The sequence below is a fragment of the Vulpes lagopus genome, chromosome 11 (genome assembly GCF_018345385.1).
Source record: "Vulpes lagopus strain Blue_001 chromosome 11, ASM1834538v1, whole genome shotgun sequence".
Taxonomy (NCBI): domain Eukaryota; kingdom Metazoa; phylum Chordata; class Mammalia; order Carnivora; family Canidae; genus Vulpes; species Vulpes lagopus.
In genome coordinates, this window is record NC_054834.1 from 28,624,141 (window position 1) to 28,639,299 (window position 15,159).

The window sequence follows — 15,159 nt, forward strand, 5'->3', positions numbered from 1 at the left end:
CATGTTGGACTGGTGTTGGCACCAGTTCATTTAGTTGCTTCTGGTGACTTTGGGATAACGTGAAGCTGTGGAAATCATTTTTCCTGTACCACCCTACCTTCGAGGTTTCAGCAGAAACCTATGGCAGAGACTTCTGGGACTCTTTCATTTGCACATCCCGCAAGGCAAAAGCTCTTGATGGAAAGGAGAAAAGCCATTGGGTCTCTTCTTACCAATAGGCAAATTGCAGCATTTAGGAAGGTAGGAAGAATAGGACTGCAAATAACTTGGAAGTTCATCTTGTCCATGACCGGTTACCGAAGGTTTATTTTATTTTATTTTAAATATTTTATTTATTTATTCATGAGAAACACACACACACACACACACACACACACACACACACACACACACACACAGGCAAAGACATAGGCAGAGGGAGAAGCAGGCTCCATGCAGGGATCCCAACGTGGGACTGATCCCAGGACTCCAGGATCAGGCCCTGGGCCAAAGGCAGGTACCAAACCGCTGAGCCACCCAGGGATCCCCTACATAAGGTTTAATTAAGAAAAATAAAAAAGGTTGAGGATTCTCTTGCCCTTAGAATTCCTTTCTTGGCCTACTCCATCTCCACAGGCTGATGGCTCCTTAATATTAAAACCATTCCCAGGGCAGCAGGGTGGCTCCGCAGTTTAGCACCGCCTTCAGCCCAGGGCATGACCCTGGGGTCCCAGGATCCAGTCCCAGATCAGGCTCCCTGCATGGAGCCTGCTTCTCCCTCTGCCTGTGTCTCTGCCTCTCTCTCTCTCTCTCTATGTGTGTGTGTCCCTCATGAATAAATAAACAAAATCTTAAAATAAATAAATAACACCATTCCCAAAGGCATCCCCCGGGTCCCGTTGCACAAGCCACAGATCCCCCGCTGAAAAGGAGCAAGAAGCTCCCGCGATGCTCCCCCGCTCGGGGTACAGTGTGGATCGTCCAGGGAACAGGGAACTCTCAGAGTGAGTGATTCTGAGACCCCAGGACCCCAGGACCCCAGGACTTGGGCCTTCCCGGGAGAACCTAAACACACGGCAGTAAACACCGCCCCTCCCCCGACCCCAAAAGAAAAAACAAAGCGTCGGGGGCGCTGCGGCGTGAGCGTCCACACAGGCGGGGCTGAGCCGGGGCGCGGGCTGCAGGTCGGGGGGACTTTCACGGGCTCCGCGGGCGGGCGGGCGGCGCGGGGGCGGGGCCAGGGGCGGGCGGCGGGCGGGGCCGTGGGCGGAGCTAGGGGCGGGGCCTGGGCCCAGGGGGCGGAGCCTGCCCGGGCCCGCCCCGCGGGAGGAGCGGCTCGCCGGCGGCCGATCCGGCGTCTCGGTGACAGGCACCCCGCTCCGCCGCCGCCGCCGCCGCCGCCGCCGCCTTTTCTTCCTCGTCCGGGGCAGCCGCCGCGCCGGGTCCCCTTCGGGCCGCGCGCCCCCCGCTCCCCTCCCCCGGGCCGCCGCCGCCCGCCCGCCCGCTCCCGCCGCCGCCCTCCTCGCCCGCAGGAATCGCGCGGCCACAGCGCCGCCCGCAGCCCCGCCGCCCGCTGCCGCCGGCCCTCGGCTCCCGGCTCCCGGCTCCCGGCTCCGGCTCCCGGCTCCCGGCTCCCGCGCCCCTCCCTCCCCGGGCCGCCAGCCCCTTCCCGCCGCCGCGCCTGGAGGAGCCGGTCCCCCGGGTCACCATGCCCAGCAAAACCAAGTACAACCTTGTGGACGACGGGCACGACCTGCGGATCCCCCTGCACAACGAGGACGCCTTCCAGCACGGCATCTGCTTCGAAGCCAAGGTGAGGCCCCCGCCCCGGGGGGGAGGGGGCAGGTGACTCCCCCGTCGCGGCCGCATTCCGCGGGCTGCCGCCCGGTGCTGCTCCGGAGCAGCTGCGAAGTTTGGGCGGCATCGCCTCACCGCCCCCCCACCTGCAGACACCCCCATCCTCACCTCCGGGCCGGAGAAGCCTGCGGGGGCGGGGGGACGCGCAGCCGGGTCCCCGGGATCTTTAGAATCGCTTTAGGGGACGCCCTGGTGCAATTTACCTGCTGGGATCCCGTGGGAGACGTGCTTTCACGTTTTTGTTTTTGTTTTGGTTTTTAATTTATTTTTTATTTATTTTTTTATTTTTTAAGGGGGGATGCCGACTTCCTGATGGAAGGAAAAATAACACAGGGGTGTTTCTGTTTTTGTTTTAGATTTCCAGGTAGCCGGGTCCAGGTGTCAAGTCACTTCTTAAATGTCTGATTGGCCACGACTCCTTTGCAAGTGCCAGTCACGGGAGGGGGGAGGGGGGAGAGTTTGCTAGTTTGGTGGCGTAATGTGAAGTTTCAGCCGCTAGCAGGGAACGGCTGTTGGAGAATTCAGCGGGGATGACTGGAATTTTCGGCGCGGGGGCAGAGCCCCAGGTCGGCCCTTGGAGGGGGGGCGACGCCTGGCTGGGGCTGGCCCGGTGCGCGCCCGGGCTGCCCCCCCGCCCCCCCCAGCGATGCGCTTCCCGGTTTCTGCAATCCCAGCCGGGGCTCCCCCGGCCCATCACCTGCGGAAAGTGCTTCTGCGCTTCCTTCTTGCAACCTGACCCCAGAGACCCGGAGTTTCTCAACATCTGCAGTGTGCATGTCGCTGATAAGTGACAGAAGGCATTGCCACTCTGTCACTCTGCCACTCAGTGTGGGCTGTTTGTTTGCTTTTTAGGTTCTTGCTGGTTTCGAAAAGAGCGTACTTAAGGTGTGGAGACCCATTTTACTCCTCCTCCTTCCCTTTATTCCTTCATGACTTCCTGGCTGCAGGGTGTCCTCTCAGGCGAGGATGATTCCGTCAGGTGGCTATTTCCTTCAGTTTGTGAAACGTCTTTCCAATGTCTGATATGGGCCCAGCGCAGTTATCTTTAGATATAGATATTTTTTTCTTTTCGTGAAGGTGTGTGAATTGGTGAATCTTGACCTCTGCCCCTGGTTAACCTTCCCCCAACCATATCTGCTAGAGCTAGGACACCCCCTGCCCCCCACCGCCACTGCCACCCCACCCCAACCCTGTAGTGGAATGCAGGGCCGAATTACTTGGGTATGGCTGGGACCAGAGTGGGGCTTGTAGCCAAGATCTTATCTTGCTTCTCTCAGAATAGATCTGGTCTCCGTCTAAGATGGGATGTTTGGGTTAAATTTTGCCAGGTCTGTTGCTTTGATGAGCAAGTTTTTCACTTTAAAGTATGGGTTTTCATCATAATCAGGATTGTTGGGTAGACATAAACTGGGGAACTGGCATTGCCTTGTTTGGTTCACCAGCACTCAGTTTCACGAGAATGAGGGCGAGAAGAGGAATCAAGAATTAAAGTGCTTTAAAACCTTTTTATTCTTTTTTTTTTTTTAAACCTTTTTATTCTTTTGGCACAGTCTTTGCCATTTGGTCCCAACTAGGTCTCAAAACTTGGTATGCACAAGAATCTGATTGAAAAGGCTGATTTTTGCCACCCCAGTTCTAATTTGACACATCTGGGGGGAGCCTGGGACTGGGTACCCTTAATGAGAATTGCAGGTGATTTAATGCAAGTGGCTGAGACCAGACTTTCAGAAACATTGGGCTTGAGGCTTGCCTCCAACTTGCTGGATCTTACCTTCACTTTCCCAACATGCAATTTCTGTTCTAAGCAAACATCTGGGGGCTGCATGATGTAGTTCCTATGGGTTCCCTGGGTTCACACATAGTGGGGCTTGATTAGAGGAGAGGGGAGCCACAGCTGGTCCAGGCTTTGTTCTCAATGCAGATCTGAGACATGGAGGTCCAAGGAGTTCTGCTCTGAGAATGGCCAGGCTGACTGAGGACTGGATTCCTAGCTCCCAGCCCTTCATAATTGACAACTGGACACCAGTACCTTCCAACCCCATCAGCCAAGACCTGAGTAGAGATGCATCCAGCAAGCTCATCCTCTGGCTGGGTTCCACCTCCCACCAGAGCAGTGTTTGTGAACCTGCAGACTCACTGGGATTTCAGGGTTAAATCCACACCACTGTTCCTCTCTTGTTTTGGAAAAGCACAGGCTGTCAAACGTAAATGTATTCTTGCTGCCTTGTCAGATCCCCCTGGAAAACGAGCCCAGGTCTTTCTCTCCCAAGGGCTGGCAGTTTTTCAAAATCAACACTGGATGGAGCGACTGTTTGGATGGAGGCCTCTCATTTCCAGGCTTCTGTAGAGATTGAAAGGTTATGGCTGGGGTTGAAGGGTATCTGAGAGTCGGAGGGTCTGTGCATTTAAAAACAACATCATGGGGGCGCCTGGATGGCTCAGCTGGTTGACTGTCTGGCTGTTGATTTCGGCTCAGGTCATGATCTCAGCATCCTGAGGTCGAGCCCCAAGTTGTGCTCCACACTGGGAGCTTGGAGCCTGCTTGAGATTCTCTGTCCCCTCTCCCCCTGCTTGCTCGCTCTCTCAATAAAAGGGGGGGGGGAGAAAGGTAATGAAAAATGACATCATGCATTTAATGATTAAACAGAGTCCTGGATGTGTTTCACGTGCAGTTTCATGTAATTCTTACTGCTCCCCTAGAGGTGCGTCTCTTTATGTCTTATAAATGAGGATATGGGCTCAGGGAGGTTGTTGCCTCTGCTTTAGTGCACACAGCTGTGGATGGCAAAGCCAGCATTTAAACCTGGGAGCTTTGACTTCAGACTCCCGGATCCAGTGCTTATTTAATCATTTTTTATGGAGTGTTCATTCTGTACTGGGAAGTGGTCTGATTCACAGCCCACTGGTGGGGCATCCTCGGGTTGCTGGCCTCTCGGACTCTGATGTGGGAAATTACTTAGACTTTTAATGCTGGCTGTTCCCAGGCATCCCCTTGGATTGGTAGCTGCACCCAAGGGGTTACCTGCTCTCCATGGGTGCCAGGCCTAGGGGGTAAAATTTCACTCGTAAAGCCCCTCTGTACCTGCCTCTCCCTTTCCCGTGTGTCCTCCTGGTGGTCAGTGCCATTGACTGTCTTCCCTAGCAGGGTGAGGAGGAGACTGCTAATGGCTTTTGGGGCAAAGAATAATACAAATATTAGTGACATAGTTATGACTTGCATTTTGTAGGAGATTTTTTTATTTGCATGGGGTTTCCCATACAAAGAATTTGCTTCGTATAGAAACAGAAATGTTCATTTCTCAGATGAAAACAGATGGAGGGGCGCCTGGGTGGCTTAGTCGGTTAAGCATCTGCCTTCGGCTCAGGTCATGATCCTGGGGGTCCTGGGATGGAGCCCCATCGGGCACCCTGCTCCGTGGGGAGCCTGCATTTCCCTCCCCCTCTACTTGCTGCTCTCCCCGCTTGTGCTCTCTCTGTCTCTGTCAAATGAATAAATAAAATCTTAAAAAAAAAAAGACAACAATTGGAGATCAGAGGCATTAACTCAGCTAGACTCAGAGAACCGCTGGGACGATATGCTTCTAGCTGATATTTAGTGAGCACTTACTATGAGCTGTGGAGCCGCCGCCCCATTCGATCCTCGTGCCCCACTGCTGTTGTCACCTGGTCCATGGTCCCTCCTCTTGGTGCTGTAGTAGTTGCCCCTCTGTCTACACAACACTCATCGCCCAGCCCCTTCCCCGAGACCACGTGCATGGCACAGACTGTCACAATGGAAAGCCCCTTAGCTCACCTGGCACAACCTCATTTTACAGATGAGGAAATTGCAGCGCAGGGGAAAGTCGCTGACTCAGGGTCACCTCACTAGGTGAGGACAGAACCGGGACTCATCCCTCATTGCCTGGCTTCCAGTTAGTTCCATTCCTCTATTGCTGCTTCACAGACTACCTGAAGACAAAGGGGCTTTCAACAACATCTGTTTATTCGTGGCCAGGCTTTGGGCCCGGCGGGGCTGGGCTGTTCTTATGTCCCATGTGGTGTTGACTGGTTCACTCATTTGGCTTCATTCAGCTGTGGCTGGGCTGGAAGGTCCTAGAAGGCGTTGCTCACATGGCTGGTCCTCCGTGCAGTGGTTCTCTCCACGGGGTGGCCTGGATGTCCTCCTAGCACGATGGCCCTTCTATGTGGCATCTGGCTCTCAAGAGGGAGTGCTCCGGGATCCCTGGGTGGCGCAGCGGTTTAAACCGCTTGCCTTTGGCCCAGGGTGCGATCCTGGAGACCCAGGATCGAATCCCATGTCAGGCTCCCGGTGCATGGAGCCTGCTTCTCCCTCTGCCTGTGTCTCTGCCTCTCTCTCTCTCTCTCTCTGTGTGTGTGACTATCATAAATAAATAAAAAATAAATTAAAAAAAGAGGGAGTGCTCCAAGCAGCGGAGGCAGAAACTCTTCAGGCCTGGCCCCCGAAGTTATACAGGGTCATTTTTGTGGCCACAGGCCACAGGCCAGCTCAGATTCAAGGGGAGGAGAAGTGGGCTTCATTCCGGAGGGGGTCGCTTACGGTCGCATCGCATGGGTGCACCCAGGGTGGGAGAGGTTGCCGAAGCTGCCTTTGGGTCACGGTCTGCTACAGAATTTTGTGTTCTTTCCCCTCTGCTTATACCTCCTGCGGTGCTATTGAGTGTTTTTCCAGAACCTTATCTCCTGCCTCTGCGTAGGACCCCCTTCCCCAGCATCAGGTACCCGCATACCAGCAATGACAGGTGGTTTGTCAAGCGGAAGAAAGTACCACCTGTAGAAGGTCTGGGAGCAGTAAGGAAATTGCCATATTGTGGGGTGATTTTGCAGCTGGGGAGACCTTGGTCAGGTCTGAACTCAGTTCTCTGGCCATCTTTCCCGCCTTGCTAAATGGCTTCACTCGATGGTATTTTTCCGTGATGTGGATGTTCGAGATTGCAGTCACCCGGACAGCAGGCTGCTGGTGGCTGCCTCTTGAGCTCACTGTCGTGAGGCCTTCCAGATTAGGACATTACATTATTGGCTCACCATAAATGGGGTGCTCTGACTCATACTTGAGCCTGTAGCATGGTGAAGAGCTCTCACCCCGACTCCACAATATCCTGGGTACGGTGTGAGCTCTGCCTCCAGGGTCTTCTGGGCCAGTAGGGATTCAGATGGAGCGCCTGCTGTATACACTGATACATTTAAGCAAAGGTTTATTTCACCTTATTTGTCCAGATGCTTTTAAACCCATTGTTTTTTCTTCTTCAATCCTTCTCCTTTTAGTTAACTAAGTTCTACCCCCAACATGGGCCAGACCCCCAGATCAAGAGTCGTGTGCTGTACCAGCCAGGCGTCCCTCCTATTCTTATCTTCTGCACAGAGCACTTTTGGGGGGGCAGTAAGTTTCAAAGATAAGCAGTGCTCTGAAATGGTGGCTGCTCACGTTGGTCCAGGTGTCCGCAGGTGTTCCTCTGCAGCTGGTGTTTGGGCATCTGGTGGGCAAGTCTGTTCCTACCTAGCCATACATTTCATGAGTTCACGGCTTTCAGTCTTGTCTCCTTGGCCCAGAATGTCCCCATCCTTTTAGTGGTGCAAATCCTGCAGCCACACGTCATGTTGACCTTTGCCAGTCATTATGTCCAAGACCCTAATCAGACTCACTGTTTATTATCGCTTACTCATTGTGCTGCTACTTCCAAGAACTTGAACTTTCAGAATGCTTTCTTTGACTATAATTATCTGCCTCCTCACACCCTCATTGCCTTGAGGCTGCCTTTAGTTCCCCAGTGACCTCTCGGTCCTTGTCCTGCTCCCCGGGGCTGCCTGGGGCCATGCCCATGACCCTTTCTGCCCCTTCCACTTTCCTGCCCTACATTGCAAACTTGGCCTCTGCCGTTTTCTTTCCTCCTTCCTCTTTTCAGAAAATGAGCTTCCTCTCCCCGCTCCTTTCCGGCAGTTTTATTGAGGCATAAGTTACATACCATACAATTCACTAACTTAAAATATACAATTAAGTGGTTTTTAGTATATTCACAGATAGGTGCAACCATCACTGCAGTCAGTTTTAGAATATTTTCATCACCTCAAAAAGAAACCTCTATACCCTCTAGTTAGCATCCCCCTACCCTTCCATCCCAGCCCTAAGCAACCATTAAACTACTTTCTGTGTCTAGATTTGCCCGTTCTGGACATTTCACATCAGCGAAATCATATGATATGTTTGTGTGTGTGTGTGTGTGTGTGTGTGTGTGTGTGCACGCACGTACATGTGACTGCCATCCTTTTAAAATTTTGAGAGAAAGAGAGAGGGAGAGGGAGCATGAGGGTGGTGGTGGACAGAAACAGAGGGAGAAGCAGACTCCCCATTTAGCAGGGAGCCCGAAGTGGGGCTCGATCCCAGGACCCTGAGATCATGATCTGAGCCTTGGGTAGACGCTTAATCAACTGAGCCACTCAGGTGCCCCTGGCATCTTTTTTTTTTTTAAAGGTTTATTTGTGCTCACAGCTCATATACTAAAAGATTTATTTATTTAATATATACAGAGAGTACACGTGTGCACGAGAGAAGGAGCAGAAGCAGAGAGAAAGAATCTCTGAGCAGACTCCCTGCTACGTGTGGAGCCCAACGATGTGGGGCTTAATCTTGTGACCCATGAGATCAGGACCTGAGCTGAAACCAAGGGTTGGAGCCACCCAGGTGCCCTATGACTGGCATCTTTAACTTAGCATGTTTTCAGTACACAGTGGAGCATGGGTCAATGCCTCATTCCTTTTTCTTTTTTTTTAAGATTTTATTTATTTATTCATGAGGGGCAGAGACACAGGCAGAGGGAGAAGCAGGCTTCATGCAGGGAGCCTGATGAAGGACTTGATCCCAGGACCCCAGGATCATGCCCTGAGCCAAGGGCAGATGCTCAACTGCTGAGCCACCCAGGTGCCCCTGGCTCATTCCTTTTAATGGCTGAATTATATTCCATTGTTTGGATATCCTACATTTCGTTTCTCCATTCATCCATTGATGGCCATTAGGGTTGTTTATTCTTTAGCTACTATGAATACTGCTTCTGTAAACGCGGTGTACATGTTTTGGTGGGGATGTCTGTTTTCATTCCTCATGGGTGGATAAGCAGGAGCGGAATTGCTGAATCTCATCGTTACTTAACCATTTGTGGAACCGGCAGGTTTTTTCCAGTGTGGTTGCACCATCCCCACCAGCAGGATTTTGGTTTCTCCACATCCACATGGGCACTTGTTATAGTCTGGCTTTTTGAGTCTAGCCATCCTTGTGGGTGGGAAGTGCTGTCTCATTGTAGCTTTGATTTGCATTCCCCCCCCCCCCCCCCCCCCGATGAATAATGATACAGAACATCCTCTCATGTGTTTATTGGCCATTTATAGATCTTCTTTGGAGAAATGTCTATTCAGATCCTTTACCCATTTTTGGGATTGTCTTTTTTAAAAAGTTATTGAGTTGTAAGGGTTCTTTATTCTGTATTCAAGTCCTTTATATACATTTGTGCCTATTTTCACCTATTCTATGGGTGGTCTTTTCATTTTCTTGATACTGCCCATTGAAACATGGAAGTTTTTAATTTGTGATGAAGTCCAATTATTTTTTTTTCTTTTTCCCTCTTTCTTTTTCAGATCCCCCTGTCTTCCATCCTCTGCTAGCCTGCCTCTGCAGAGTCCTTGTTCAATACCCCCACCTTTCCCCTGGGTCCACCTTCTTTCCCACTGCTTCATTCTTTTCTGCTCACATATACACTATTGCCTTCCCTGTGTGAAAACTCACCTCTCTCCACCTGTTTTTTTTTTTTTTTTTTTTTTTTTTTTTTTTTTTTTTTTTAAGATTCTTATTTATTTATTTGACAGAACGCAAGCAGGGGAAGCAGCAGGCAGAGAGAGAGGGAGAAGCAGACTCCCCACTGAGCAGGAAGCCCAATGTGGGGGCTCAATCCCCAGACCCCAGGATAATGATGTGAGCCAAAAGCAGATGCTAACGGATTCAACCACCCAGGTGTCCCCACCTTTTTAACATGTCCCTTCCTTGCTTTTGAAGCTAAGTCCCCTGAGAGATGGATCTACTCTCTGCAGAGTCTCCGTATGTGTTCAGCTCCTGGTGGTGTGCTCTCCTCTCCTGGCCACTCAGTTGTACCGTCACCTTTCTCTGTCCTCCTTCCTTTCTGAAGTTTCTTGCCATGCAGCCTGTCCTCCTCCTTGGGATGGCTCATTCAGCTCTTGGATGGCTGTTCTGTGCCTGTCCCTCTGAGTCGCCCTCTACCCCCTTGCTGGCTGCGCTTTCTCCTCCCTTGGACCTCTCCTGTGAGGGCTTGTTCAAATCCCCTCCTCACTGCTATGCAGATTGGCTCCTGGGCCTCTAACCCCAGTCCAGACTCCAGATCTCTATTCTCTGCTTCCTGCTGGCTGTCTCTGCTGGAATGTGTTGCTGACCTCTTCACTCCACAAGCGGGATAGCAAATCTGTCTGACTTGGGGTCTCTTAGTGATCCCACCATCTAGGGCTGACACGTGGGAGCACTGCCTGGACCTGACTCCTGGGCTGTTCACTGGATCCCTATTGTGGTCCAGCTCCTTGCTCCCCTAACCCCCTTGTCGAGTCAGCTGTCGCGTTCTTGAATTTTCTCAGTGACCTCCACCCATATACTTTGCCCGTTCCATCCTTCCCCACCTCTGGCTGGCTCAGATGCTCACCCACCGCCTCTCCCCAGACTGTCTGAGTAACTTTCTGGAGGCTTCCACTTGATCCTATAAACTTTTGTTCAGGTCATTTTCCTGAAGTATAATTATGTTGTCCTCCTACTTGAAAACACAGAGTTTCTAAGCCTACTATATATTAGCTCTAAAATTCTTAGCATGATATTCAGGGTCCTCCGTTTTTGAACGGTTCCCCATATCACCCTGTACTCTGAATCCGAGTACACCCCCATTCCCTAGGCCCCCAGGTCATGTCACACTCAGATGCAGTCCAGTGTCACTTGGTAGGTGGACGTCACCAGTCCCTCCTCTGTGTTGAAGGGACTGACCAGACCCCACCATGGAGTTGAGCTGCCGGTCCCTCCTGCTTTTTCCTCCCCATGTCGTCATCAGGGGCCTTGTCACTCTGCTCCTACCCCCCACCCCCACGCCTTCTGTGGTGCTGGGTGCAGTGCCTTGCATATAGAATGTGTATGTTGAGTGAATGAACATAAGTCCTGAGATGCTCTCTACAGGGACTGTTAGGAGGGCCGTGATAGGAGCCCAAGGACGAGCCTCAGCTGGCTCCAGTCCCCTCCCGACCTGTTCATTTGCTCTAGGCCTCTGAGTCTCAGTCCCAAGTGGCTTGAGAGCCTACCCTGGCCTCCCAGGAGGCAGCCCCACTCTCACCTCACAGACCACCTCTTCCTGCCAGAAGAAGTGCCGAGTAAGCATTTTTCCTGAATTAAATGGAATTCCCGTGATATGCGATGGGATTAGAATCTTTGATTACAGAACATGTGGCCAGTTTCAGGAGCAGATAATTGCTATTTGCTAGTTAAGAAAAACCCATTTCAGCCTGTTGTGTTCTCATTAAGGAATTGATACCTTTTCCTTCCTAATTCATTGTTTTGTGTCCTTTAACTTGCTGTTTTATAATTTTAGTGACATGGATTTGGTTGATGGCATAGCATAGCATGGATTCAGGAGGGACACTGTGCTTAGGTCCAAATCCTGGCCCTGTCCGTCTCTGGGGACTCACCCCTGGCGAGTCACTTAACATCTCTCTGGTGGTGCCCTGGTCTGTAAAAAGAGGGTACACATATCACCTACCTCCTGGGCTAAATGAGTCACACACGGAAACACCTTGTGCAGAGCCTGGCACAGGGTGGGCCGCTTTATTATTATTATTATTATTATTATATTATTATTTTGTCCTACAGATTGCATGCTAAGTTTCATCTGTGCAAGGTTGTAAGCTGCAGAATTAGGAGATTAATTCTTTGATAAGGCAAAGGCCTGATAGTGCTTTCTCTTCATCCTGCCCGTTTAAAACTCCAGCTCCCGTACTACTCTGATTCCCAAAGTTGCAGCTCAGACACTGTGACTACTTGGCGGGCTTAAAATAGCCGTCAGCCTCCCCAGGAGGGAATTAAAAAAAAAAAAAGGGTTCCCTCGCCCTGGTGCACGCCCTCATCACATTTGTTCCAGCCTTTAATCCTCGTTAGGATGAAAAATCACAGAATCCTGTTAAGCGCAGGACGCTGTCTTCGCCGTCGTTGCCTGAATTTCTCGGATAAATAGTTCTTTAAGCAGAGGTAATCGAAGCAGAAGGAAGCTTGCATCATGGGATTAATTAATATCTTGTGATGCTCACATTTCCCTTTTCAGTGTTTCTATTCAGCATCACGTTTCCTTGTAAGCCCCCGAGCAGCTGGCTTTACAAGTTACTCGCAGGGGCACTTGCGGCAGGTTTTGCACCCAGGGCGTTGGAACACTTCAGGCCCCTGCAAGTTCTTCCCTCCGCGTGCAAGTCCCTTGCTTCACCTGCGCATGTGCCTCACAGCCCGTGGGCCATCCGTGAGAACCCAGGGCACTGGCTTCTCCCCGCTTTACTCGGGGGGCTGCCGTGTTCTCTGGGAGGACTGCGACGTGATCGGCCTTGAGAGCTGCATGAGACCTGGAGCTCCCTACTATGGGGTGGGCAGGACGGGGGCACTAGGCACCCAGAATGTTCCGAGTGTGCAACATTCCGAACCCCGTTAGCCCGTGTGTGAGCATGGTCGCCGAGCTGTCCTGGGTCCTGTGTCCTGTGCCTCTGTCTCCTGCTGGTTGTGTGTGTCCATCTGTGGCCTCCTGACCTAGGCCGGAAGCTCCGCTAGGGTTGGGGGGGAGCTCCACCTGCCTGCCTCGTGCTATCCCTGTCACAGAGAGCCCACGCCATTGTCGCCGTCGTTACAAAAGCACTTACTGTGTTCCAGGCCCTGTTCACGTTCTGTGAAACGATCCTCCCAAGAGCCGTGTGAGTTAAGATGCTCTTATTACCTGATTTACAGGTGGGGAAGCTGAGGCATGGACGGGGTAACTTGCTCACAGTCCGCAGTTAGTAGTGGATAGGTGCCTCCCCCCCCCCCAGTCAAAGCCAAAATATCTTTTAAGATACCAAGAGCCAATGGTCATCGAGTACCGTCTTCTATGCATGGTTCTCAGCGTCTTATGGATGTTAGCCAATTTAATCATTACGGTGGCCCCACCGTAATGGAGGGTAGGTGCCATCGCTCCCATTTTGCACATGAGGAAACTGAGGCACATCTTTCCAGGCTCTATCAAGTGGAGCCTTTAACGGTCTGTTAAAGGTGGTGGTCTCCACAGGTCCCCTGGAGGTCATGCCTGTGACCCAGGGACCCATCTGCTGCTGTGTGCGAGTGGGCGACAGGCCACCTGCAGAGACCCCTCTGGTGGGCCAGGTTGCTGATCTGTGGGTATGGACGCGAGGTGACGGGAGCCGGAGAGCAAACGGGTGGAGAGGAGCCTGCAGGCCCTTCCTTCCTGGGGAGCGTTGTTATTTGCTGGGCCCTTGCTGTGCACTTCCTGCACAGCGGTGGGCTCCACTCCTCTCCCCACACCCCTTCCTCTCGAAGCTTCCACGCCCTCTTCCCTGCCTTTCGAAGCTTCATGGCTCCATTTGAGGACCAGGCCTCTGCCGGAGGCCCCTCCAGGACAGTAAATGCTGGCCCGCTTCCCGCCCAGGAGCCGCTCTTGCCCTTGCTTGGAAATCTCAGCCCACAGTGCACACACAGAAGCTCCTTGGTTGTGTCCTTTGTTCTGTCTTGATTATAACTCTTAGGTTTTTGTTTTGGTCTCTTTGGATGGGGACAGGCGTTCATGTGGAAGCATTTTCTTTTTCTGCCAAGAGGAAGATTAATGTCTCCCAGGGGCAAAGTGACAGGTAACATAATATCTCATTCCCATGCTCTGGCCACATAAACACATAACCTGTACCTGGGCTGTAGCCACATTTCCTTTTTTTTTTTTTTTTTTATTAAAGATTTTATTTATTTATTCATGAGGACAGAGAGACACAGGCAGAGGGAGAAGCAGGCTCTCTCTCTGTGGGGAGCTCAAGGCAGGACTCGATCCCAGGACCCCGGGATCACACCCTGAGCCGAAGGCAGATGATCAACTCCTGAGCCACCCCGGGTGTCCCTTGTAGCCGCATTTCCAAACCGGCCCTCCCCGCGTGTGGATTTTCTTTTCTTTTCCTGGGCAGTCCCACCTAAACATGGTATATCCCTGGCACCTGTATCCAATGTCTGATGGAAACTTTACCTATTTCCTCCTTCAGGTCAAGAATTTTGCAGCGTCTTTCAATGGGGAGAATCACCTGCCAATTCCTTTGATGAGTGAATGTGGCTGTTGTCAAACTTTGGTGTCTCAGAATCATCTGGAAACCAATAAAAACAGAGGCCCAGCCTCGTCGAAGTAGTGTTAGGGCCTGATGTCTGTCTTGATCACGTCTTGCAGGTGATGCTGACAGATGCCCTAATTTGAGAAGCTGGAGCCGGAGCACTGGTTCTCAAACCTGGTGGCTCATCGGGGAGTTAAAAAAAAAAAAAATTCTGCTCTCAGCAATTCTAATTCAATTCATAGGGGGTCATGCCCGTGTGTAGCAGTTTTCATGTCTTCTGTTTCTTTGCTGAGACTGTGGGTTTTTTTTTTTTTTTTCAAACGAAGGTTGCTTTACATTTTTTGCCAGATAATCCTAATATATCTGTCATCTTGGTGTTGGCATCTGTTGATTGTCTTTTCTCATTCATGTCGAGATTTTCTTCGTTCCTGGAATGATGGATGATTTTTGATTGAAACCTGGACGTTTGGGTTATTAGGTTAGGAGATTCTGGATCTTAATTAAATCTTCTATCTTAGCGAGACTCGTCTGCCGGTGGCAGGGGAGGCAGCTCTGCCTCACTGCTGTCAGGTGGAGGTGGAAGTCTAGAGTCTTTGTTGGTCCTGGCTGAGACCACACTGGAGCCGGGCTGGGGTGCCTGACAGGTGTTGCTCATCGGGCCTCTGCTGATGCTCTGCCTTTTTAACCACTGGGTGGTGGTGAAAGTTCTGGACTCTCTCTTAGGCCTCATCTGTTGCCCAGCAGGGCGGGCAGGAGGCCAGGTTGTTGCAGTGGCCCAGCTTCCATTCAGCCTCCCCTGGTAGTGCCTGGAAGAAGGTAAGGGTGACGCTTCTCCTTCCAGCCTGATGCAGGCAGAATCAGGTTTCTTCACCTGGCAAGTGGGGGGCACGGTGTTCTTCTATGGTGTTGGGCTGGAGTAGGGCTGTTATCTAAAAGTTTTCT

General features: G+C 51.6%; 1 protein-coding gene across 1 annotated transcript in view; it reads left to right on the forward strand.

Moving 5' to 3' along the window:
- Positions 1–1,548: 1,548 nt before the first annotated feature.
- LOC121471526 (nitric oxide synthase 1 adaptor protein) overlaps positions 1,549–15,159 on the forward strand; it is a 265,854-nt gene continuing 252,243 nt past the window's right edge. The window contains exon 1 of the mRNA XM_041722342.1: positions 1,549–1,792. Within this exon, the coding sequence (XP_041578276.1) occupies positions 1,688–1,792 (105 nt within the window). The 5' untranslated portion in view covers positions 1,549–1,687. The remainder of the gene's footprint in view (positions 1,793–15,159) is intronic.